Raw genomic sequence first — 27,039 nt, 5'->3', positions numbered from 1 at the left:
TCCAAGAGTAATTTAGGAAGACAAAATTTTATTTCCAAGTGATTGTACATTTAAGTTGTCCTTTGTTATTAAGTTCTAATTTAATTGTATTGTAGTTAGTGACTGTAGCCTAAACAGTTTTTTCTTCTTAGAATTTTTTAAGGTTTCATTTGAGGGTCAGCATACAATCGTTTCTTAAACATCTTCTATGAATATTTGAAAGGAATGTGTTTATATTTGCAGAAGAGAACGTCTTGATTTGTATATATGAAATTAATTGTGTTAGATAAATTATTCAAATTCATCACAACTTTACTTAATTTTTACCCTTTTGAGGTGCCACAGATACAAAGAAATGCTCAGATTTCAAAAAGCATATCCATTATCTATCGCTACATAACAAACTATTATCTATTGCTACAAACAAACCCAAAATTTGTAGTTTAAAACAATGACATTTGATTATTTTTCATGACTCTGTGAGTTGGCTGGGTTCACTCTTCCAACTGAATTCAACTGGTGGACCAGACGGGGCTAGGTTAAGGAATGGTGGCTTCTTTCTGCACACGTGGCTTCCCATCCTCTGGGAGACTAGATGGGGCTTCTACCCATGACGGCAGAAAGCAAGCTGTAATGCACAAAAGTGTTTTTAACTATTTGCTTGGACCATCCTTCTTGTTCACTGAAGTCCCACTGAACTAAGCAAGATACATGGCTCAACCCGGATTCAGTATGGGAGGGGACTACTCAAAGCCATGGGTGACAGGAAATATGCTTCACTGGGGGGCCATTAACGTGACATTCTGCCACACGCGGACTATAATTTGTCTCTTCAGTTCTTCTTATCTCCTTATATTTCTAATAGTTTTGACCAAAATGATCTGGTTTGTAATCTAATTCCTCTTTTTTTTATCCTACAAATTTTAGTTTTCTCATAATTATATTGCCTCATCAGATTTCTTTTGGTCTGCACTTACAGGGCAATTGTTTTAGCTTTTTTTTTTTTTAAGTTTATTTATTTATTTTGAGAGAGAGAAAGGGAGAGTGGGACAGGGGCAGAGAGAGAGGGAGAAGAATCCCAAGCAGGATCCACACTGTCAGCACAGAGCCTGGTGTGCAGCTCGAACCCATCAACCATGAGATCATGACCTGAGCCAAAGTTGGATGCTTAACCGACTAAGCCACCCAAGCACCCGTTTTTGCTTTTTGTATCACTGTTGAGTATGTTTCTTAAAAGCTTCTAGTTAGATTTTGTCTTTTAAAAGGTCAGTTAAAGTTATTAATGTTTAATGGGAATACAGATACATTTATGCTTGCTTAATACCATCTGATCATATATATGCTTTCTGGCTTTCACATTTCTTGCTAACTCCATGTCCCTCCCTCCCTCTCTCTCCCCCTCTCTCCCTCCACTCCCTTTTTCCTCTAGAAATTTGAATGTTGCATGTTCAATTTTTGTTCTGTTACTAGTTACTTTTAAAAATGTTTAGTGATTTGATGTATCTATCAAACAAAAGAATTTTACAGCAGCTCTTCGAGGAAAAAGGACAAAATAAGCACATTTTTGCGTTCCCTTCTCCTATGCCATCCTGTCCTCCAAGTGTCTATAATAACCTGGCCCTTTAGATTTAGATGATTATGATTACTTAACTCTAAAACCTAACCAATGCATATATGTGTTCTTTCAAGAATTATCTTCTATAACTTTATTAAATTTCCAACCATACCGTCAGCTGCACATATCAGACTACCTAACAGTGGCTTTGACATGAAGGGCATTTAATTACACCATACAGAAAGGAGGGTGGAGGGAGGCAGGTCCATGTTGGTTCAGTAGCTCTTAAATGTCAAGGTGCTATGTGGGCCTCTCTCAGATTCTCTTGGCCTTCTCCTCGTGGTCCCAAGGTTGATGTCATACTCCAGATATTTCATCCCTAGACAACCATCTTCAAGGGAGGAAGAGAGGTCAGGCCACCTCACTACCCGTCTATATCAGGAAGCAATTCTTTCCCCAGAAGCCTGACAGGAGACTTTCCCTGACATTTCATTGGTCAGAACTCAGTCACATACCCAGCCCTCGGCCAAACATCAACAATGAGCAATGAGTTGTCTTGCTTCACCCTCTGGGTCAGGGCATGTTGTGATCACACAAAATTGGGATTCTCTTAGTAGGAAGGGAAGGAAAATGTGCATCCTTCTGGCATCCACAGGAATGCCACAATGTATTCAAAATCAGGCATAAGGTTCATTCATTAAGTTCTATTGTTTCCATCACTCACTGCCATTTCTTTTACACTATTTCTCTTGCATTGTTGAGTTTATTTGCTTTTCTGGAACACTTTTATGTAGAGTCTTTTTTTTTTTTTTCTCAGTTGGGTGGTATCTGAAGAGTTTATGTTTTTTAGAGCTGCTTGTCTAAGATATCTTGATAAGAAACAAATTTGTGTCACAGTCCTCTCCCCTCAAAATTCCATGCATATTGCTTTGTGGTCTTTGGCATTTATGTAGCAAATGCAAAGATGATTTTTTTTTCTTTCTGAGGTAAGCTGAATTCTTTTGAGTGACTTCACAAAACAGAGAACACTCTACTTGTCCATTGTTGAATCCCTAGTGCCTAACTCAGTGCCTGGAACATAGCAGGCTTGTCATGAATGAATGGATGAAAGAAAACAATTAAGAGCCAGTTGTCTGTGGAGACTCTCAAAAGAGCAGTTTCGCCTTCATATTAAAGAGTTTCTTTTCCCTGCATGTAACCACATCAAGCTAGCTCCTTGGCAATGTTCTCTCTGTGCCAGGCATCAAATGTGAGCCCCCAGTGGGACCCTTGTCCTGTGTGCACCCCCATACCTGGGCATTCCTGCATGCTTCAGGACGAAGGAGATTTGCCCCTCCTGACTTTTCTGGGATTCATTTTTGCCCACAGCCCTTGTCACCACCAACTCTGGGAGCATCGCTGGGTCCTGGTGGGGGTCCCTCCCTGGAGAGGCGGTTCTTTTCTGTGAGGGGAATTGAAGGTTGTCAAACCCTTCTCTCAAACTGGTTTCATCTGCATTAAGTCTCACAGAAATTCCTTGAAATGTCTGGTATGTGGGTGTAATCCTTCTTCAGTTTTGAAGAATGACAGATTTTCCCCTATCATTATTTTCCTTTGGCTGTTTCAATGGGAGTTTGGAAGAAAGGCAGGATGAGAAGTTCAATGTGAGGGTTTAAATGTCTGTCACAGAGTGCAAGTCTGTCCTTGTACTTTTCATAGGCCCTTTAGACAAAGTCCCCTCCACCTTATAGACCTATGGGATGTAGAACCCCTCCTGGCGTCACCGACTCCTCCGATGTAGGGTACAAGAACAGTTTCTCCTCTATCAGCTCTATGCTCCCTTTCTGGGCACGTTATGAAAAGATTTTTAATATCTTGGCTTTGTCTTTCTCGGTCTCAACTTCTATCTCTCACAATTTCTTTTGTCCTTTTCCTCTGAGCTTAAGGAGAATTTCTTGAGTTTATCAGGCAGATTGAGCCACCACTGAAAACTAAATTACCCAGTCCTCCTTGTACCTCTCTTTCTTTGATTTCTCCTTGCTCAGTTCTTTATGCTTCCTTTTCCCTGCCTCCCTGTTGCTTTTCGGGATCATCACTACCCTATTTCCATCAAAACTGTTAGTTTTGCTTGCCTAAGCATTTCTAGGTGTTTAATTTAGGGCTTTTCCCTCCCACTCCTGAGAATTCTGGGGCCAGTCTTCTTCTCAGAAAGCTGTGGCTGTTGGGGCAAGGGCAGCAAAGACAGGATCGAGGGCATAGCTCTTCTGCCTCCAAGCGTGCTAGCTGGAATGGTTTGACATCAGCTGAGCTGCATCCTCTGGGTACCTCTACTGCATCCTGGTCAGCTAGGCAGTTCACAAACTATATGAGCAAATGAATGTCGTTAGTTGTAGCAGCCAGCTGGTAACTCCTGACCCGTGCCTTAATGTCCTGGAGCTGCTTAGACCACGTGTAGAGCCATCAACCTCCAGACTTCATGACTGGGCATTAGAGCCACACTGTGATATCCCTTGTGGAGGATGGAGTCAAGCCCAATATATAACTTCAGTGTGCATTCCGGAAGTAGGCTTGAGAGCTGGAGGGTGGAAGACATTAAGCAGAAGGTCAGATCAGTCTCTGGAGAACATTGGCCATGAAAATCACCCAGGTAGCTGAGGATGAAGCAAATGCCTCTCAGCGCTTCACACCCCACCCATTATGCTGATGAAAACTGTAAAAAACGATTCAGCACAAGGTTTCCTATTTTTCTTTTGGCTACAGGTAAGGAGGACACTGATAGCTAAGGCTGCAGAGGGGGCTGATACTTGGACAATACCTTACATTGGACTAGATTTCTGTTCCTAAATCCCTCGACACAGTCAAATCTCCTGTCTAAACACAGTTCTCCAGAGTTCTTTATAAAACCTTTCTTTCTCTTTCTTTCCCTCTCTCTCATACACAGATGACATTTGACTTTTGCCATCCTATTGGGCCAGGCACCCCTTCCTGTTTTCCCTCAGAGCACCCCATCTGCGGCTGCCACCCAAAACCAACTCTGGTCATTGCTCTCTGAAGCTTGTCTATAGGAATCGCAGTCCATTCAGTGCTGTGGCCCAGAGCCACAGAGTGCTTCCTCCCCAAGAGTGTCCAGGCCATTTACTCCCTAATATCTTGGGTAACTGCCGAGCTCAACAGCGAGCTTAGCTGGCCTGAATCACTCAGGGAAGACTCTGGTGCTTATGGCCCCATAATCACTTCCCAGATGAATCAGGAAGGAGGGGGAGGCTGATTACAGTGAAGAAGGGGACTCTTTAAACCATACACTCTGTAATAAGTATGTAGAAGGAAGGGGAAAAGTGACAGTGGGATTTTACCAGCTTCTGAGTAGAACATAACATAGTTCTCTTGTTTGCACAGGGAGGAGAGGCTGTCACTGGCTTAGTACAGAAGGGACTGTCCTTGAGCTCAAGGCCAGCTGAAGCAAGGGTGTGCAAAGGCAGCCCAGGCGTATTCCTGGTGGGAAGGCCACGCAGTCACCAGGCCCCACATGCACACAGAAACCAGGTGGCCTGGCGAGGGAGCTGTAGTGCCTGTAGGTGAAGGAACACACATCTCCACAGAGCTTTAGGGGCCGCAGCTAAAAAGAAAACTTCATGCAGCTCAGACAGCAACATATTCCATACGGCTAAAGCACAAAAAGAGCACACCACCCTTTAAAAAAAAATGATTTTTTGGCTCTAAACAGCATTCTGTAATTTCCCCCGCCCCCCTTTCCTCTTATACCACAGGCTGAGAAACTAATTCCATGGCTCCCAATGAGCCTATGAAACTATCCCCATAGGAAGGCACACACACACATACACACACATGAACAGGCATGAGCAAAGGAACTGATACGGAAGTGATAACGGTAATGGTAGGAAATTGAGAGAGGAGAAAATATGTCCACTGAGAGAGATTTTCTTTAAACAATAGCTATATTTTTTTGATAAATACTGTGCTACACATGCAAATAAATTCTTGCATCTAGTCCCCACAACAACCCAGTGAGTTCAGTATTATCCTTATTAAAAATGTGGTAACTGAGGCAGCAAAGCATAGAAGCCAACATATCAGCCTTGAACCAGCTCGTTTTGCTTTCAAAATCAGGTTCTCGCAGGCTTTGGAACGCTGGTTATTTTCTAAGTTCTCTGGGTCTCAATTATTGTCAAATAAAAGGAAGATGGACTCTACCTCATAAGGGTTGCTATGAGGATTCAATGAGATGTGGAAGACGCCAAAGGCAGAATGTTCACATTTTAGGATATTAGGTTTCCTCCTACTTCTATAAATAAGTGTTCAAAAACTACTTCAACTCAGTTTACCAAGAAATGCTACAGATGTTTTTTTAAGAACATGTTGATTATCTGTTTGACTTGAATGAGTTGGAAGGTTTATAAAACTGCACATGTGGGCTGGCTCCTGAACATGTTGGTGGAGAATTAATGATTCCAAAGCATTCGATGTACTTTGATTTGAGTACTCTTTAATTTACAAGATATCAAATTATCTCTTGATTAAAAAGATTTTACAGACCTGAAGGGGATAAGCTCATTGGTTTGATTCTGCTGCTACTTCCCCCCACCTACGACTTTGTGTGTGGGCAGGAGAAAGAGAAGGGGAGACTGCTCAACCCACTCTTGCCAGCCTGGACAGCTAGCTCTCAGCCACAGTGAACTTGATGTGTGCATTCTAGCAGGAAACGGGGCGATGGGTCCATTCTCCAGTCCTAGCTGGGGGTCCTGGAGAACAGGAGAAGGCCATTGAAAATGGATTTCTTCCCTCCTGTAACCAAGGCAGGCCAGTCTAGGAAGGAGATGGAAAAGCCATCAAAATAGGTTAACACCAGCCTAAAGAGGTGAACACTGAATCAGGGAGTAGGAACCACTTACTAAAGAGAGAGTCTGTGTGCATTCACCCTGTACAAGCATGGTATGGATAGAGGAAAAGGTGCACTCTGGGACTTAGCACACAACCCTCACTGCAGATTATTAAAGGTTGAGAGAACAGCAAGGTATCCTCTGACAAATGTATTGAAAGGAATGGCTTCTCAAAGTAAATTTACACTGTTTTCAAAATCCCTTTCTACACTGGTATTTCCTGCCAAATGTCAAGGCCAATGGCCTGATGCTTCCTTTTCAGAATTGGGCCCCTCAGCTCATATGAAACAAACTTAACAAAAGTCAAACCTGAGAGTCTGAGTTTTAGGCCAAGAAAACATCAAGAGACTCCCCCCATCCCCATCCTCCAAGGAAAGTGGGTGTATCTCCTCCTAGTCTGGAGGGGCCAGGAGAAGAGTGTCCCTCAGCTTGGGGCATCTGGTATAGGATGGGTCACTGCCTCTTGGGAGCATACTGTCCCCTATGGACGGTCCTAAGGGAACTTATGGATGGTCCCCAAGAAACCTATGGGTCGTCCATTCTCTACCCAGAATGTCTTCCCTCTGTCCCCTCTCCACTTCCCCAAATTCCAGCACTGGGGGAGAGCTCCAGGCCACAAATCCTGAAAGGGACACCCAGGTGGCTCCAGCCCATACATCCCTCTCTCTGGGCCCACCAGGCTGCATGCTAGCTACCCTGTTCTTGGCCCCGGCTGCCTGTGGCGGGGTCGGGGTGGGGGCTGGCCTGAATGGTAGTAATAATGGTGGATAACCAGGTGCCCCTTAGAGACCCATCTTCATTATTAATCCCAGGCCAGATGTGCGGAAGCTCGCTGATCTCAACAACGCCGCCTGACAACTTGGGGTGGCTGTGCCCTGGCCGGCATCCCTAGAATCGAGAATTCTCAGCTGGGATAGGGGTGCAGGTTGGAAACCTGGTTTAACAAATTCTTTGCTGGATACTGGGGAGCCCTTTCCTCCCGCCAAGTCTTTGGCAGGCGGCGGGCGAGGCTCTCAGGTCCCGTTCCGGGGCGCGTCTGCAGTCCCAGCGGGGAGAGCCCCCCGCAGCGGCCGTCCGCGCAGGTGCCGGACGCCCGGGCGGCTCCGCTCCCCTGCGCAGAGCCTGGAAGCGACCACCGCGCCCGGACGCTCGAGCCCCGCCGCGGCCGCACTGCGCTGCTAGTCTGAGGGTGGTGTCTGAAGTCGGGCGCTTCCTGCCTTTCCCTCCGCCTGGGTGCCAGGCTAGCGCGGCGGGGTTCCGAGATTCCCCGCTCGCCCCGCCCCGCCCGCCGCCCGCGCCCTGCACTGTGCGCGCGGCGTCCCCGCCCCCAGCCCCAAACCCCCACCCGCTGTGGCCGTAGGGGGGCACCCCCATCGGGGAGGGAGGGTGGTCCGCAGTGGCCCGGTCCCCGAGTGGCGGAGAGGTGACGGTAACCGCCTTCCCATTTCCGCCCGGCCGGCCGCGCGTCAGGGTGAGTGCAGCAGAGAGCGTTCGGTCCTGCCTCCGCCCGCCCGCGCCGGGGGCTGGCCTTGCCTCGCCGGCGCCTTTTTCCCCCGCAGCGCGGCGCCGCTTCGCCACTCGGGCACCGCAGGTAGGGCAGGAGGCTGGAGCGCCTGCTGCCCGCCGCCCGTAAGATGGTCCCCTCGGCTGGACAGCTCGCCTTGCTCGCGCTGGGTACGTACGCTGCCTGCTGCGCGCCCTGAGCCACCTGCCCTCGGCGACACCCCGCTTTCCGCTGGCCCCTCCATTTCTTTTTCCTGGGGGGTTTCTGCGCCCGCCTAGGAGAGTCGAGGGAGGTTCATGCTTTTCAAGGGTTGGAGGCCGGGGGTGGGGGGCAGTGGAAGTCACGAGGGCTTACTAGGGTTTTGGAGGAGCCCATTCCAAAGAGGGGGACCGTCGAGCGCCCAGGCTTTCCCCGGGGAGTGGCCGCCTGGGCCGTGCGTGAGAACGCCGGCCGGGGAAGGGGAAGCGGTGTGCAAACGGGCTTGAACTTTAATCCGCCGCGGCTCGGTGTTCGTACACTTGCCCACACCTACCTGCATACCTGGCTGTCTCCAACCAAGCCCGTCCTCACTGGTGGCGGTAAGCATAGACGCGGAGAAGGTGGCTGGCGTCAGACCCTATGCCTCTTCCCTGTCGTATCCCCTGCCTACCCCTGAGACCCAGTGACGGGCAGAAGGTCACAATCAGCAGAGGAGCCCTCAGTCTTCTAACTTCAGGAGCTCTTGAGCTTTGGGGTATGTTTTGGATTTTTGTGCGGATTAATTGTGCTTTTAATTAACTTCCCTGGGAGAAGTGGTTTAAGTGTCAGCCGAGGGCAGGAGTGAAACCCTAGACGGAGCGTTGCCAATTTCCTTTGAGTTTGTTCTTGGAAGGGAACGCGAGTTGGGGGAAGGGAGGGAAAGTTAAACTCGCCAAACCTGGGTGTCGTCTGTGGAGCCCGTGAGTTTTTCCGCGGTGAAGTTCACAGGACTGTATGTAAGGGGTAAGGGGCGCAGCGCAGTGCGCTGCCTGGCGGGCTCTCGCCCCTCTCCGTGCCGGGCCTCTCTGCTATTGAGATAGCTGGTTAACAGCCCAGGTGTCCAGGTTTATTGGTGCAGCTTCCGTAAAATGAATTGCTCAGTCGACATCCCCTGAGCTTAACCCTATAAAGCAAGTTGCTCCTACCTGGATAATTTATTGTAGCCTGAGAAAAGCTGTGGAGCCCTTCCCCTCAAAAAATGCCCAGAGCCGCAGCCTCACCCAGTTCCTGTACAGTTTCAGAGGGCTCACGGACCCGCCTGTAATTCTGCCCATGAAACGCTGGTTAAGAACCGCAGCAGAAGGGGAGGCATCGTTTTAGAGGGAAACGGAGCAGTGGTGGAACCCAGGCTCAGAGATGTAGCTTACCCTGAAACTCACCAACAGGTGGCATGATTATGGATGGCTTTTTCTCCCCGTTTACAAAACCTTTTTAATTTTTTGTATTGACGGTTCTGATTTTAGATGGTTTTTAAAGCAACAAAACATTACCGGTACATCAGAAGCCTCCTGTCTGCAGGTGCCTTTGTAGTGTTTTTTGTTTGTTTGCAAATTCTGGTAGTAATAATAGCTTATGCTATTTGAGCACTTACTCTGTGCCAGACACTGTTCTAAGTGCTTTACATGTATTCATTTAATTTTCCCACCAACCTGATGAAGAAGGTATTATCTTCCCTGTTTTACAGAGGAGGAAGGTGAAGTACCCAAAGCCCACAGTGAGTAAGTACTTGGGCCAGGATTGTTAGAGTGTGGGAGAATCAAGGGTTTGAAAGGTCACCTAACTGTGGTTGGTCACTAGAGTCCCATCTCCCAGTTTGGGGACTTTTCCTGAAGGTGAGATTATATGGAATACCCTAGAACTTGCTGTTAAATTGGGTTTTCTGTTGGACCCCTAGGATCTGAAGGTGGTCTTAGGTTATTCAGTGAAAATTAGAGGCAGGAAAAGATGGTGAACAAGTTTGAAGGCACCTTTGAAAGTTGCCCTGCCCTTGCCCATGAAGATTGCATGCATTCATCATGTTATTTTTCCTTTTTGCCTAGGAGTTCAACCTGATCTTTGTTTCTTAAGAAAAGAGTGTATAATCTTAAAAAGATTGATCAGTATGTAAAAGCTGGCTCATACAGTTCCAAAATATGAGCAGTTGGAAAGAAAAAAAAAAAAGGAAAAAGAAGGCAGGAATACTTTACACGAGTTTATTTATATTTCTTTTTTCTTAAGTCTTTAGTTCTGATCATTGACTACAACTTCTGCCTCCCACCTCACTTTCCGCTAGATTACTGAATAGCACTCATCAGTGCCACATGCATCTTTAATTTGCACATTTCCTCCAGAGCTGCTTTCCTCTCTAATTTCTCTTAAATTGGTTGAAGGCAGTTCCAGGCAAATCGGCAAATCTAGAAAGCCGAGATCTCTCCCCTCCTCCCCAATCTTCGTGGAGACAGTCTGAAAAGAAACTGGTTGTTTGGAGTCTCAGCTGATGCTCCTGATTACTTGGAACCTGAGCGATGATTGATGTTTTGGCTGGAAGAGTGTGGAGACTGTTGCTTAAATGGCAACATTGGAAATGTGATCCGGGTTCCTGTGGTGGCTGCCTCCATGTCAGATTTCCATCACTGACCAGGCACACCTCATAGGAGCTTGGCACCTTCAGTCCCACATCCTCCTCTGTGAGCAGGGAACAAGATGGTGTGATCCTGGGCAAGTTACTTAGTTTTTCTGTGTCTTGTTTTGCTCATCTGTGAAATTAACAGGCCTGTTGGATATATTTAACGAACATAGAATGGTGCCTGTCACGTAGTAAGAATTGAATTAATCTTAGTGCCATCATCACCATTGTTGTTATGACTTTGAACCCCATAGAATTCCAGATGTTAGAGCAGATTGTGTCCATTCTGTAGCTGGAAAGTTTGACTGTCTTATCTTCTAGCTCCCCACCTTTCCTAAGCCAGAAAATACCACCCAACCTAAAAATCCACTTAATGATTTAGTGAGGGTCATTTGGCAGATGCCAATTCAAGCAAGTTTGGGATTTTTTTTTTTTTGGACGTCATGAATTCTTTAATTTTTGATGCAAAACATTTGTATTTCCTCAGTGTTCGGTGGTCCGTTTATTGAAGTCAGCACTAAGTTCCAGTTTTCTTACCTGTAAAGTGGGAATAATAAAACTGCACCCACCTCACAGGCTGTTAGGAGAATCAAATGAGATGGTAAATATAGAAGCTATTTATAAACTATACTTATAAAGGACTGACTGCACACAAAATGAAATTGATTTTATAATACAGAAATGGATTTTATAATCCAGAAATAACCATTATGTTTATGGCAGTTCCCAGAAGTAGGACTGGTTGTAACCTAAAGAAGGGTCCTAGGACCCCAGGTGTCATTAAGGATGGGTAGAGATGAAGCAGGTCGGCTTCCCTGTGGATTTGGGACTGAGGGACCAGTAGAGGGCATGAAGTAAGACAGCCCTCTTCTCCATTACATGGAAATGATGTCTTTCAGAGTAGACAGTGGAGGTTTGCCCAGGACACATGTTTTCCTTATTGGGCAGCCATAATTAGGGAAAGTTCACTTAGAACATGGGCTGTAAAGGTGTATATGGAAGGCTTAGAGGCTAAGTTTCCCATATTTGCTTTTCCAAAATTTGGTTTCCTAGGATAAAGAGATCTTTCTGTAAATATTCAATGTCCCCTGCAAAGGGGACCTTTCTTACAGGAGTAAATGATGCTTCCTGTTACTATGGTAACATAGGAAAAATAGCTGACTTTTCCATTAGACCTATCTCTAAGGGCCTTTTGAAAGTGTGTTTGAACAAAGTCCTACTCTGTGGGCTGCCCGCTGAAAGGGATTGGGCATTGGGAAGTGGAGGTTGGGTCAGCCAAAATGGGATTAGCGTGGCACACTGAATTGGGTATCTTGTGCCTGGCTTCACACGTAAAACCTCTGTAGGACCTTCCGCAGCGTGCCTCAAATCACAGCCACCTGGAGGGCTTGGTAAACCAGTTGCCTGGTAGGAGGTAGGAGTTTGCATGTCTGACAACTGTCCAGGTGTAGCTTAAGCTGCTGGTGGGGTAGGAGAGGAGAGGGGCCCTTGGAGAACCACTGCTCTTCAGCCGGTTCCTGTTAGGGAAGCTTCTGGCTTACCCAGTTGCGTTTTATCTAAAGTACGTGCTGATGTTTCTGAATGCTGCTGTGGATTTACGAGCCATTATTAAAGGTGCTTCTGTGGCCTGTCTTGCTGACCAGAGCAGAGTTAGAACTCTTGCTGAGATCTCTTAATTGTCATAAGTGTCCTTGACCTTTACCTCTGGAAAATGTGACCATCTTCTCTCATTAGACTTAAGCTGACCAATGCTAAGCATCTCCCGCTTTCTTTTTTGGGGGGTTGCCAAAAATTGACCGTTGTTTGGCTGTCATTTCAACTATTTTTAATCACCTCATTTTAAAGTACAAATTTAATTTTATGCTGAAGGCTAATATATTTAAGATTGCATCTAGATGGAGAATTCGAGCACTTTTACAGTGACTTCTGGTTTTGTTTTGCCTTTTTTTTTTCCCCTTGTGAAATGTCAAGTATAAAAAATCTTTCATAGAATCAGGAAAGCCTAAAATCTAGGCTACCAGAACCATCTCTTTGGAGCTCTTCAAGTACAAGGTACATTCTCTTTAGACCAACTCCAAAAATCTGGGTAGTCTTTTGAAACATTATGAATTGGTTGTACTGGGGTGCCTGGGTGGCTTAGTCAATTAAGTGTCTGATTCTTGGTTTCAGCTCAGGTCATGATCTCATGGTTTGTGAGTTCGAGCCCCACATTGGTGCTGTCAGCCCGGAGCCTGCTTAGGATTCTGTTTCTCTCTCTCTCTCTCTCTCTCTCTCTCTCTCTCTCTCTCTCTCTCACACACACACACACACACACACACACACAATAAATAAATAAACTGAAAAAAATGAATTGGTTGTATTGAATATGACGTAAATAGTTGTTACCTGGGCTTGGAAAAAGAAGTTTGTTGAAATGGAATTTTATATTTGCTAGTGCCTTTTTCCCCCCTCAAGTCATAGGAAACACAATTTCACATGGAGTCTCTCCCCTAGTCAAGTGAATTCTATGCTCAGCACTTTTGCTTTTAATTTTTTGTTGTCTGCTTCCTTACCTTGAAAAGCATTCAGTTTCCCCCACTCTAGTGTTTGCATTTCTCAAGTACTTGTAGAGAAATGGTTAGGACTTCCTCAAGAAGGGATGTATGCGTAACTCCTTTGTGTAACGAGCTTGTATAACTTACAGAACACCAGCCAGCTATTGTCTTACGTTTTTTGGTTTTATCTTTGAATGTGTTAACTTTTCTGTCTGGGAACCTCAGCAGCAGCACTCTGCTCCCTCCATGTCCTGCCTTGGATTAACATTGGTTGGTGCTTGTCCTCTCTAGCAGTTGGGGATTCTTTAGAGGCAGAGATCCTGGGTCTTCATCTCTGCCCTTGGCCCATCTAGAGTACAAGTGGAACCTCAGAGGAGACCACTACGCACTTGAGGACCCTCTGGGGTAGTGTAGACTCTGTTGGCAAACACTTGGCCACATAGTTAACATTTATCCTAAACTATCAAGGGTGGTTGCATATAAATTCTACCAATGCTGATACAGTTAGTCTTCAGAATAATTGTTTTATTGTTATTTTTCAAAAATAGATTAGGATTTAATGTTTTTAATGATTGCAGAAAAACATTTTTCCCCTCTTCTAGACCATTTGCAAATTCTGGAAAGCATAAGAGAAAAAAGTGTTTCAGTGACCTGTGGTTCTAACACCCAAAGATAACCATGATTAACATTTTGTTATACAGCCTATGGATGAATATATAGGTAGATATGCTTTGAAAGCATTTCTGAATTTTGATGGATTCACACTGTTTAACTTACTTGTTTTTGCAATTTAACAACCTTCATAATAAACACTTTTTAAGTCATTCATTTTTTAAGTCATTAAACATTCACCCACTACATCATTCCTAGTGGCTGGGAAATAACCTCTTGACTAGATTTAATATAATTTAACCAATTCTGAAACACTTTTGTCCATATACATTTTTCCCATTTCTCACTGTGAAGAATCTGCACACTATTGGGAATATAAGTTGATACAACTGTTTTGGAAGGTAGTGTGGCAATAGCTATCAATTTTAGGCGGGCATAACTTGGGTTATCAGTTCCACTTTTTGATATATATCCTATTAAATAGTTGCCTAAATATGCAAATAAAAATGTGAAGGATGGTGATTATTGATTAGTTTATAACAAGTTGCCAGTACCCACTGTTATAACTATTTAAGGAGATTCCTTAAACAAGTTATCTTTATATAACAGTACAATTATTTGCTATGTAGCTATTTGAAAGAATAAAGGTTTCATGATCTATTAAATTTAGAAAGCCATAGAACTGTATATATAGGACAGTGCCTTGGTTTCAACTGGTTAATTTTTTTATAACAAGCTTATATTAATTAAAATGCCTGAAATCAAGGAAGATAAATGATACAACAGACATTTGTGTACATAAATGTTTGGCACATCTTTAGAAAAATTCCTAGCAATTGGTCTTTTCTCCCACCAGCAGTGTATGAACACCATTTTCTTGAATCTTCCATAACTCTAGAAGTTAGTTTTAACATTTGCCAAGTTGATTGGAGACCTCAGTCCAGTCTTCATATTTAATATTTGCTGAGATGACTAAATTATTTTTGTTGGCCATGTCATCTTATTTGCAACTTAATCTTTTCAATTTTTTTTCATATTGATTGAGCATCCTTAGAGCTTTATAATAACAATTTATATAAAAAGAATATTAATATTTTGCAGGTGTTTCCCCCATTTATTGTATATCTTTTTTGGTTATGGTATTTTTGACATACCAAAGGTTTTTATGTAGCAGAAACCAAAAAAATATATCTTTCCCCTTTAAGCTCTCTACCATCACTTACACAGTTAGGAGAACCTTCCTAAGACAAGGAAAATCTTGCCTAAGATAAGGCAAATATTTACTTTTTTTTTTTCTCCTAAGTCTCATATATTATGTTCAACTATTCTATCTAGAATCTATTCTTGTATATGGTATGAAGTACAACTCACATTTCATATTTTTTTAATAGTCAACCAGTTAATGGTCTCAATTGCTATTTGTGGAATAATCTATCCTGTCTACTATGGTTTTCATATTCCATTTTTATCCCATGCTAAATTCCTATAAGTACTTGAATCTGTATTTAATTTGGTTCTATTATTTTGTATTTTTGCACTTACTGTGAATTTGTTCATTCATGTATTCTGCAAATGTTTATTGAGCCCCTATTCTGTGCCAAGACAGCTTCTAGATGCTAGGGAATCAGCCAAAAATAAGACCTAGAGCTTGTGTTTTAGCGAGTTAGACATTTCCTCCTGCTCTCTATTATAACCGGTTGTTGCTATTATTTAAAAATATATATTTCTGGGGCACCTGGGTGGCTCAGTCGGTTGGGCGTCCGACTTCAGATCACTTCATGATCTCACGGTTTGTGAGTTTGAGCCCCACGTCGGGCTCTGTGCTGACAGCTCAGAGCCTGGAGCCTGCTTCAGATTCTGTGTCTCCCTCTCTCTCTGCCCCTCCCCTGCTCATGCTCTGTCTCTCTCTGTCTCAAAAATAAATAAAAACATCAAAAAAAATAAAAATAAAAACATATATTTCTTTTGTAATGGGTTTTGTTAATTCTAATAGTCCTTCAGTTTATTCTCTTTGGTTTGCTGGTACATGATCATGTAATCTTGAATAGCGATAGCTTTTCCTCCTTCCATTCCATATTTTTAGCCCTTACTACTTTTTCTTATAGCTGGCTAGGATTTGAAGAACATTTTTTTTTTTAAATATTTATTTATTTTTGAGAGGAGAGAGAATGAGTGGGGAAGGGGCAAAGAGAAAGGGAGACATAGAATCGGAAGCAGGCTTCAGGCTCTGAGCTGTCAGCCCAGGGTCCCATGCGGGGCTCGAACTCCAGAACTGTGAGATCATGACCTGAGCCGAAGTGGGACGCTTAACTGACTGAGCCAGTCAGGCACCCCAAAGAACATTTTTTAAAAGGCAATAGATATCCTTTCATTTTTCTTGACTTACTGATAATATTTGTAGCATAAACAGTTAAGGATGACTTTTGTGATTATATGTGAGGACATATTATATATACATACGTGTGAAAATGTATATATAGTAAAACCGTGGTTTGTGAGCATAATTTGTCCCAGAAACATGCTTGTAATCCAAAGCACTTGTATATCAAAGCGAATTTCAAGAACCATTTGGATCAGTTGTGATCACGTGACATTTACCGTCACGTATTACTCACATTGCAAGACGTCACTCATTTATCAAGTTAAAATATATTGGAAGTGTTTGCTCATCTTGCAGAACACTTGCAGAACAAGTTACTCGCAATCCAAGGTTTTACTGTATGTGTATATATACAAATAAACTTTATCATGTTAATAAAATGCACTTTATAACCTAAAAGATTTGGCATTTAGCTTTGTTTTTTAAAGCAGAGGAGATAATACGAGTTGTGGGTCTTGCTTCTTTCAAATGCTTTGAGGACTTTTATTGACCTGATTATGTTAAAGCCATCCTTCACTTCCCCGGAATGAACCCTCCTTGGCTCTGTGGGATTATTCTCTGTACATACTGCTGGATTTGATCCATTCTGAAGTTTGGTGGCCTTGTTTTCTTTTTTAGTGTTCTGTTTTGTGTTTTGTTTTTTGTTTTTTATTTAAGAGAGTGTGAGCGAGGGAGAGGGGCAGAGAGGGAGAGAGAAAGAATCTTAAGCAGGCTCCACGCTCAGCAATGAACCCAACACGGGTTCTGTCTTATGATTGTGACCTGAGATCATGACCTGAGCTGAAATCAAGACGCTCAACCAACTGAGCCACCCAGGTGCCCCTCCTTTTTAGGTTTTGATATCAGCATTATGTCAGCTTTATAACATACATTTTAAAACATTCCGTCTGTTATATACTCTTAAGTAGTTGAGATATGGAAGCAAATGGCTCTGTGAAGGCTTGAAAGAAATTGCTAGTGGTCAGTTTAAGTTTTCCACCTCTTGAGTCATTTTTGGTCATTATTTCCCTCACCATCTATTCAATTCAGATTTCTAAATTTTTAGCATAAATTTGTAAACAATCTCATTTTAACTTAGTTTTCTTTTGCATCTGTGGTCCCAGCTAATGTGACTTTACCAAATATGAAAATAAGTAAGTACCTAGGCCCCCAAAACAAAATACATTTTTAAGTTTGTTTTTCTTGATAATAACTTTGGGGGGAGGGGAACCCAAAACCTTCTTCTTTTTTTTTTTTTTTTAATTTTTTTTTATTTTTGAGACAGAGACAGAGCATGAGCGGGGGGCGGGGGGGGGGGGGCAGAGAGAGAGAGAGAGAGACACAGGATCTGAAACAGGCTCCAGGCTCTGAGCTGTCAGTACAGAGCCCGATGTGGGGCTCGAACTCACAAACCATGAGATCGTGACCTGAGCCAAAGTCGGACGCTTAACTGACTGAGCCACCCAGGCGCCCCTTCTTTTTAATCTTAAACCAAATTCAAGCGAAGACTTCATTTTAATAGTGTTCCTAGGAGCCCAGGGAAATAACCAGTTTATTTGCATAACTGCATGTGCCAAAGTTGTTATAGTAATGCCATTTCTGATTTGGATGATGTGTGGCATTGTAATTTCTAGCAAAGGCTACTAACTAGCTTCCTGTTGGCTCAAGCTTTAAAAAGTTTAAAAACCTCCAAATACACTACTGTGTCCATGAGATGCCACTAGAGTGTTTGAAGCAAGACAGCCAGTACTGGTGTGGGAGATTTTTGCCGTTTGCTCATTTGCTTTTTGGTTCTTTTTTGTTTTTACGATCAGAACTTCTCAGTAAAAAAAATATTGGATTCTTACAAAGAGACCATATCTTCAGCTTGAGTTCTTTAGGGCCTTTGATCTGAGTTTGAATGAGGTCAGTAAACAATTCTCCTGGGCACTTAAAGGACAGATGCACCTTTACTGCTGTTTCGTCATCTCTTGCCAGGTCAGAGGCATTCTCTGGGTAATTACTTCCAAGAGGTGCAGGAGATTAACTGGCTAAATGGTACACGTAATGCGGTGACACAAAAGTGGCTGAAGCAGATAAATGAGAGGTTTGCAATTACACACTCTGCTCCCCTCCCTCTGCTGGGCCTTGGGAACCAATACAGCGAACACAAACATAAGATACTTTTCTTGGTTGAAAGAGAAAGCGTAAGACCTATAACTTTGACCATGGCAGTGGCTCTGAGGAGCTGGCATGTGAACTATGGAGGGACATAACCTGTTCATCTTCTATGTCACTGAGCTCAGTTGGAAACTCTGGGCTTGAACACTTCTCACCTTGGGACAGTTTCTGGGTTATTATTTTTGCTTTGGAGGAGCGTATCATCAGGCCTGTTTGCATGCTGTACACATTCCCTGCCAGCAAATTTAAACAATGACAGATGTTTTTTGCACATAGCAGACCTTGGGTGTTATAATTAGGGTTTCAGGGGATGAATCATAGGCCCCTGAACTGGAATGAAAGCAAGCTTGGAGCCTGAGCATTATTTAGAGAGGTGAGGTAAACTCATAGATCACACAGATGGGGAATCTTTCTGGATCTGGACTGTCTCTAAATCTCATCGGCCCCTCCCTTGCCACACAAAGAAAACCCCAAAACGGGCGCCTGGGTGGCTCAGTCGGTTGAGCGTCCAGCTTCGGCTCAGGTCATGTTCTCAGGGCTCCTGGGTTCAAGCCTCACATGGAGCTTTGTGCTGACAGCAGGGAGCCTCCTTCGGATTCTCTGACTCCCCCTCTCTCTGCACCTCGCCTGCACTCGCTTGCTCTCTCACCCTCTCAAAAAAACAGTAAAAAGAAAACCCCAAAACAAACAGGCTTCTTAGTGTCCACAGAGCACATCCACCCTCTGGTCACCACCTCCCCACGTGGGTCATTCGGGGTACACACCTTCTCTGCTGGCCTCGGTTAAATCCCCCTCACTCTTTTTCCGAAATGAAGTTCAAATCAGAATCTATAAACGGAAGAATCAAAAAAGCACCCCCCAAATTTGACATCATTTTACTAGGTTTAACTGGCAAGTATCCTACCAGATCTCTTTCTCTGTATGGATACAGATATTTGTAAACTCACTTCTTCCTTCAAACAAAAAAAAAGCATTTGGTATTTTTAAATCTGCTTTTCACTTACAGTATGTAGGGAAGATATTTCTGTAGCAAAAATGCAAAAAAAAAAAATCTATCAACCTATCCTTTTTATGATGTCTGTAACACATTCCATTGTACGACTCTATCATTGTTTATCCATCCTTTATGGGTAGAGATACAGGTTGTCTCAAACTCAGATATTCAAACCTGAAATGAAAATTCTTGCAGCTAAATCATTACTAGTATCTTCTAATTATCTTCTATGACCAAATCCCCAGAAATGCACTACTAGGTCAAAAGGTACACACTTTTTCACCTCTTAATATGTTTTGACAATCTGCCCTCCAGAAAAGCTGTACAGATTTATATGTCTACCACCTACGTGTGAATGCCTATCTGTTGGCAAACTTGCCTATGATTAGTATTTTAATTTTCTAGATTCTGTTAATTGTGTTAGAAAAAGGGTGTCTCATTGTTTTAATTTGTATTTCTTTGGTTAAAACCAAAGTTTGATAACATTGCTTCTTTTCATGTTTGAGTGTTTGAATTTTCTTGTGAATTAGACCATGTTTCAGGTAGATTATTTTCTTATTGATTTGTAAGCAGTTTTTTAAAAGATCTATTGAAAATATTTCCTTCATTGTCCTGGGTACATTTATATGTGTTGTGTTTGGGTTTACAGAAGTATCATTTTGTTTTTGTTTTTAACTTTTAAGGACTTAAAATCTGTTCATTTTTCCTTTAGGATTTCTACTTGGGATAGGAAGGAATTTGCTGTGACTCTTTGTCTTATTTCCCCTTCTACTTTAAAAATTTTTATTAACGTTTATTTGTCATTGAGAGACAGACAGAGCATGAGCAGGGGAGGGGCAGAGAGAGGAGGAGACACAGATTCCGAAGCAGGCTCCAGGCTCCCAGCTGTCAGCGGGGCTCGAACTCACAAACCGCAAGATCATGACCTGAGCCGAAGTCGGCCCGCTCAACCGACTGAGCCACCCAGGCACCCCTCCCCTCCTACTTTTATGTTGTTACTTTTTGGATTCAAATTTCAATTCTTGGGGCACGTGGGTGGATCAGTTGGTTGAGTGTCAGACTCTTGATTTTGGCTCAGGTCATGATCCCGGGGTCGTGAGATCAAGCCCTATGTCAGGCTCAGCGATGAGCATGGAACCGGCTTGAGATTGTCTCTCTCTCTCTCTCTCCCTCTGTCCCTCTCCCCTTCTCGCTCTCTCTCTCTCACTCTTGCTCTCAAATAACAAATAAATCAATTTCAATTCTTTGGGAATATATTTCGGTGTAACATGTGGGATAGGAATCTAACTTGCCTTTTTGCCAAATACTGATCCAGTTACTCTGTGCCATTCATTGAATAATTTATTCTCTAATCACTGATTCCAAATCCTACTTTTGTCACTTGAGACAGTTTAGGAGTATTTGAGTCTATTTGTGGAGTTTTCATTCTGTTCCATTAATTTGAGGCTCATCCTATAGTGAAACATTGTTTTGAGTTGGGAATGCGTCATTTGCCCCAGGAGGTGGGGGCAGAAAATATTGAAAACTGGGAAAGTAGGCAGTGTAGTACAGTAGATATCCCTTCACATTCATGGCTCCCTTTCATGACAAGACTTCTACTTCTGTCCCACCTAGAGCCTGTTGGAGGAAGAAACACTTGTGGTGGTGGAGAGAAGGATTACTTACCATGTTTGAATGCCTGGGGAGAAAGGATGACTGACCTCATTCCTTAGCTTGGCTGAAGACTGATGGGCACTCGGTCTCACTGTTCTGAAAGGCATGGTGAAACTGCTTGTATGTTCTTATTGTTTCTGGAACTTTGTGCTTTGCAGGAACTGGGGGCATGAGGCAGGCCTGCAGTCCTCCATGTGATGTTCTGGTTAACGGAGACTGTGTATTTTCACATCCCCTTTTCAGAGGGGAGTACTGTGGAGTAAGTACGCCATGGCATTCTCAGAGCCACAGACCGAATCTGGTGTGCCTCCCAGGAATAGAGAATAATTAAAGAATCAAAGAAGAATTTAGCAGAAAAAAATCATCTATTGTCTTCTATATTAAAACAAACTCAGGGGCACCGGGGTTGCTCAGTCAGTTAAGCATCCGATATTGGCGCAAGTCATGATCTCGCGGTTTGTGGGTTCTGGCCCCGCATTGGGCTCTGTGCTGATAGCTCAGAGCCTGGAGCCTGCTTCGGATTCTGTGTCTTCCTCTCTCTCTCTCTGCCCCTCCTCCGCCAAAATAAATAAACATTAAAAAAATAAAATAAACCCTCAGCTGTATTAGTTAATAGAATGCAAGATTGAAATACCAAAATTAATTTTTAGGATATAGGACTTCAGATAAATTTCTATTCTTTTTTTCCCTTTGGAATGTTTCAGGGTGTGCCTCCAGACTCTTGAGGAATAGGTATGAGTTCCTTCTCTTTGCCATTTAGGGGGGTTTAGTGGCAAAGTTTGAGGAGTACTGTCTCACGTGGATGACTGATTTTCAGATATTTAAAGTAGTAAAAACAGTAACTAAACCTATTATTCTAGCTTCGTTATTCTTCTGCTTGTTTTAGATTTAATTTGCTTTTCTAAGTTTTCCCAAGATGAAAACTTAGACTACTGATTTTAGATTTTTCTTCTTTTCTAATATATTCATTCAGTAATGTAAATTTCCCTCTAAGCACTGCTTTTGCTGCATCCCACAAATTTTGATGAGTTGTGTTTTCATTTTTATTTAGTTCAAAATATTTTTTTAACTCCTCTTGAGATCTCTTCCTTGACCCAGGTGTTTTTTAGATGTATTTTGTTTAATGTCCAGTATTTGGGGGGTTTTCCGGTTATATTCCTCTTACTGACTTCAGGTGTAACTCCATTCCGGTCTAAGAGCAGACCCTGTATGATTTCTAGTATTTTAAATGTGTTAAAGTGTATTTTATAGTCCAGAATATGGTGTATCTTGGTGAAGTTCACATGAGGTTCTGAAGACCGTGTATTCTGTTGTTGAATGTAGTAGTCTGCGAATGTCCTATCCAGTTGGTTGATGGCGTGTCCTTACTGATTTTCTGCCTGATGAATCCATCCATTTCTGATAGGGGGTTATTGAAGTCTCTGAATATAATAGCGGATTCATCCATTTCTCCTTGTAGTTCCATTAATTTTTTCCTTCGGTATTCTGACATTCTGTTAGGCACATACACATTAAGATTAAGCCACTTCATTCTTCAATGATTTAGAAGCTGTTTCAGCATTTCTCAGTGACTTCAGTGCCTGAAGGTCATCACTAGTAAACTCTTTAGCCCCACATGGTACCCGTAGTTGATGCAAAACTTCCCATGTTATCTGTAAATGAGAAGTCAAGTCTTCTGACTTGAATAGCAGAACTCTGCTCTGTTTTAACTTATGGAGAGAAAAAAATATAAAAGTTATTACTCCCAAGTTTCTGACGAGTGCTCTATTAGGGTCAAAGAGAGTGGGATCTTCTTTGATAGAGATCATTTCAAGTACATTCTTATTTTGAATCCTATCCTCTGTAGGTTGTAGAAGATCTCCAAATGGACTGGGTATGCCCCGGTGAACCACTTGAAAGTTAGAGATTTACATTTAGGAAAACAACACCAACTCACTATGTAGTGTGAGCTTATTGTCTTGTGAAGTGCCTCTTTTCCCTACTGTGGAAGAGAGGGAAAAATAAAACAGACCTTTAAACTAAATGGGATTTTTTGGATTTTCAGATAAAAGGCAGGCCATTTTTCTTTTAACAGTAATAACAGAGGCATTTGGAGTATCTCTGCTATCATCCCATTTGGAATATATCCAAGGGGTCCAACAGTAGTTGTGATCTTTGTGAACCAAGCCTAGTGTAACTTTTGGTTCTTAATTCCCCCAAACTAGCTACTTTATTCATTTAATGCTGTGCTATAGAGCCAAAGGGATGAATAACCAAAATGAGATCTATCAGCTTGTAATGAGGGGTGCTATTTATTCACTTTAGGTCATTTGTTTTCTACATGGAATTGTTCACTGCAGCAAACATTTAATGTGTATCAGATCATCTGCTGGGTTTGGTGATATTAATGCAAAGAGGGTCATGCCCTAGCCTTTGCCCTCAAGCCCTGAATTCTTGGTAGATTGTGGCAGAAGCAGACATAGTTTTTTACAATATGACGTGAGGTACACAGCGAGCACCTTGCACCCAAGAGGAAGGTTAGGGGTATGACAGGACAAGGCACAATCTGAACAGATAATGGCCATCACTTACAACAACACCTGCTAAGTGGTAATTTCTTTAGAGTCTTATCTGTTGCACAAACTCCTTTAACCCATCTAGCAACCCTTGGGCTATATGGTGATTATCCCCATTGTACAGATGAGGAAGCCGAAGCATTTACTTGCCCAGTATCCCACAGCAAGCAAGTGGCAGAACAAGAATTTGAACCTGGGACCCTTGACTGCTGGCCTAGTAATCCTGCTGCTCTGTGTCCATCACAGAAGGCTGTGGATGCTGAGATGCCTAGACCTGTTCATGTATGAAAATGCCATTTTGTAGCAGACATTAAGCTAAATGTAATCAGATTTAAACAGCTGCTCTCTTAAGTTTTTTCTGTCATAGTGACAGTAAGTGTCATGCAAGTAATTGCCATGCTGGCTCACAAGAAATATTGCCACTTCCCAATGCTGTGAAATATAAACAAATGTGGTCTGGTCCTTTCTTCTCTCCTTCAGGTCAAGAGTTAGCTGTTCGGAAGACAGTCACATGAGGCATGCCACTTAACATGTTGTGTTGTGACCAGGGAACCTCTAAAATGAATTCATTAATGGAGGCTGCTATGCATTTCTACCATACAGTTCAGAAAAATTTTTTGCTATTTTATTTTTGAGAGAGAGAGAATGCATGCATGGAGAGGGAGGGGCAGAGACAGAGGGGGACAGAGGATCTGAAGAGAGCTCTGTACTGACCGCAGCGAGCCTGATGCAGGGCTCAAACTCACTAACTGAAAGATCAGGACTTGAGCTGAAATCGGACTCTCAACCAACTGAACCACCCAGACACCACCCCTCCACCGTACATTTCTTAAAAGGTTTTTGTTATAAAGGGTGATTTCTTCGATTTATGCAGGCAGGCTGTCCTCCAATGCGTGATGTCCCTGAAAGTCACAGTGTGTGTGCGCTCTAGCCTGTAAGACCTCTGCTGGAGTTCGGCTTCACCTCCTCACCCTACCTCCGTGTCTCTCCAGTTGACATTTCCCCCAAATAATAGTGGGAGATGGCAAAGTCTTTACTTCTTTTACATTAACACCTTTAGTTCTTCACAGCCCAGCTAAAGATAGAATCTGTGTTAGCACATTTGCTAATAGCTGGCTTACGTTCAGACTGTTCACCCTTAACTTTAGCTGTGACGTGTACCCACAAAAGAACACAGGCACTTATATTGACTTGATAGGACAGTAGATCAGGAAGGAAAGAACACTTAGTATTTCACTTGTATCTGGGAACTTCCTTTATTTGGCCGGCAGCACTTTTTGATGGCCTTTGCACCTCCGAGTAGATAATTTAATATCTGGATCCTCGGGTGATGGAGCAGTGCTGTAGTGTGGACATTTTGCAAATGTGTATTAAAAGTGCGGGTTTCCCCTTTAGGTAAAGAGGTAAGACCCTTTGTCAAGTCGTCTGCAGGTACCCCCTCCCTGTGTGCATTAGGCCACTTCACTTTTACAAAAGACCTACATTAGTACCTCTTTTCACGAACCAAAAAGAAATCAAAAGAGAAATTGTAAAAGTTAAAATAGCTTCTGGCATTTGTTTTGAGCTTTTATAGAGGCAGCATGTGCCCCAAGCAGCAAGAACGGCCATGCCAAGCTTGTTCCCCAAACTATGCTCAGCATCTAGCCGCCATATTTTTGCACTGTGTCTGTGAGCATCTGTGTTTTATCTCTATTTATTTTGTGCATCTGTTAGCAAGATGTGTCCTATAGTATCAGAAAAGCCCATGAGGTTATTTTTGGGGTCTAGGAATGCTCAAAAATGTTTCCATATAAATTAGCGGTGATTGCTTCTTCACTTCACGCCACTGTGGCTTACAGAAGATTTCATGAGAATACCCTTCTTTCAGATAGCGGCAGAAACCTGTGTGTATTGCTAACACAAAACAGCCAGCGGGATGGACTACTTCTGCAATGACACACCTCTTTCTGGAAAAAAAAAATGTGGCTTTAAAAATCACTGTCTAGGGGCAAGTGGGTGGCTCAGTTGGTTGAGCATTCGACTTCGGCTCAGGTCATGATCTCATGGTTCATGGGTTCGAGCCCCGTGTCGGGCTCTGTGCTGACAGCTCAGAGCCTGGAGCCTGCTTCAGATTCTGTGTCTCCCTCTCTCACTGCACCACTGCTTGTACTCTGTCTCTCAAAAATGAATAAATGTTAAAAAAAAAATTAAAAATTTTTTTAAATCACTGTCTTATTTAAAGGACTTTTCTAGAACATTCTCTCCTTTGCTTGTAAGTCCGAATCATTCATATCTCTAGTTTGCTTGGATTGCCTCCACTGTAGTACCTTCCCAACCCCTCTAGAAAAGTTGACCAGTTGGTAATTCTGTAAAAGCCCATCCTGCTGGCCCATGGGGGAGGAAAAGTTGATGTTTTAGGCAGCCAGGAAACTAAACTATCTCCTGAGATTTAAACACCCAGATAGCACCTCCTCATAAAAATTCCGTTGTTCTCCGAGCAGAAGGCCTGCTTGTATTTTCCATGGGGCTTTTCCTCACTGCCCTGTAGGCTCCCTTGATCTATATTTGCGTCACCTCATCTCCAGCAACCCACTATCTAACATTTCTTCCTCCGATTGATGCTCTTCAGTTGTGACATTCATCAGGAGAAAAAGAAAGAAAGGTTTAACCTTTTGGAACAGAGCAGTCCCTTTGGGTCCAAATGCCCTCATCCTTTCAACTTGCACCTCAGACCCCGATGAACCCAAATTGCACGGAGCTAGTGAGTGGTAACAAGGACAAGATGTTGGTGGAATAACCCCACTGTTTTCCAGCAGTAAAGAAAATAAATGCGCTTAATCATTCGTAGATGTGCTTCACCTACTAATCAGGGCACAACCCTCTCCAGCTGTTTTCTCTTCCCCTGTGGGAGGCGCCGCCTGCAGTGGGGAGAGGGCTCTGCTCCAGTGGGTGACTGTTCCCGGGCCAAGGATGGAGCCGCTCTGTCTGAGAGCGCCAGCTCTTGCAAGCCCGCCCTGCGGACAGTTGATCTGAGCTCTCAGCCTTGAGAAGTGAACCAGGGAGGTTGCAGGGGCGGGGGGATTATCCTAGAAAATAGGATATGATATGTGTCTTCCCTTGAATATGCCTCATTAAATGAGACAGGTACCTGTGGCCCTTGCAAATGGAGAAGAAGGTTGGACTGCAAGGTAGAAGCCCTTCCTCCACCTGTGGTCTTCATCCTGAGGGCACCACGGCCCCCAGGCTGGTCCTGGCTCAGCCAAGAATGCCCTCTGGGGGCCGTGATGTCATCTGACTCCACTGCTGGCCGTGCAGAAGTGGGCGAATGGCCTCACTGTTTGGTCTTAAAGATAAAGTCATTAACTTTGTATAAAAGCATGTTTAGGCGCCCAATGAGGTCATTAGAAAGCATTGAAGAAGTCTGGATTGTTCTAAACCACTACCCATGCACTGTTCTTGGTTTTCCCCCACTTTAGCTTCTTCAGAAAGGGCCTTGTTGTTTTACCTGGGCTGTTTATCACTTGATAAGCTATTTTAGACGCTCCAAAGGCAGAAATTTTCTGAAAATCTAGAACTTTGTTTATAGAAAAACTTTCACTTTGAGGATGGAGATAAATTGGTATGAATAGCTATTGGTATTTTTAGGTACTGCCTC

General features: G+C 43.2%; 1 protein-coding gene across 4 annotated transcripts in view; it reads left to right on the top strand.

The window, feature by feature from the left end:
• The first annotated feature begins 7,827 nt into the window (after positions 1-7,827).
• The window catches only part of TGFA (transforming growth factor alpha), a 108,592-nt gene continuing 89,380 nt past the window's right edge, over positions 7,828-27,039 (top strand). For 2 of the 4 annotated variants that reach the window (XM_047853945.1, XM_047853944.1), the window contains exon 1: positions 7,828-8,085. In XM_047853945.1, coding sequence (XP_047709901.1) covers positions 8,046-8,085 — 40 coding nt within the window. In that variant the 5' untranslated portion in view covers positions 7,828-8,045. Of the gene's footprint in view, positions 8,086-20,832; positions 20,971-27,039 lie in introns of those variants that run through there. The other 2 variants (XM_047853942.1, XM_047853941.1) reach the window with 1 other exon arrangement.

This window comes from Prionailurus viverrinus, chromosome A3, assembly GCF_022837055.1.
Source record: "Prionailurus viverrinus isolate Anna chromosome A3, UM_Priviv_1.0, whole genome shotgun sequence".
NCBI lineage: Eukaryota > Metazoa > Chordata > Mammalia > Carnivora > Felidae > Prionailurus > Prionailurus viverrinus.
This window is presented reverse-complemented; position numbering and strand designations above follow the sequence as displayed.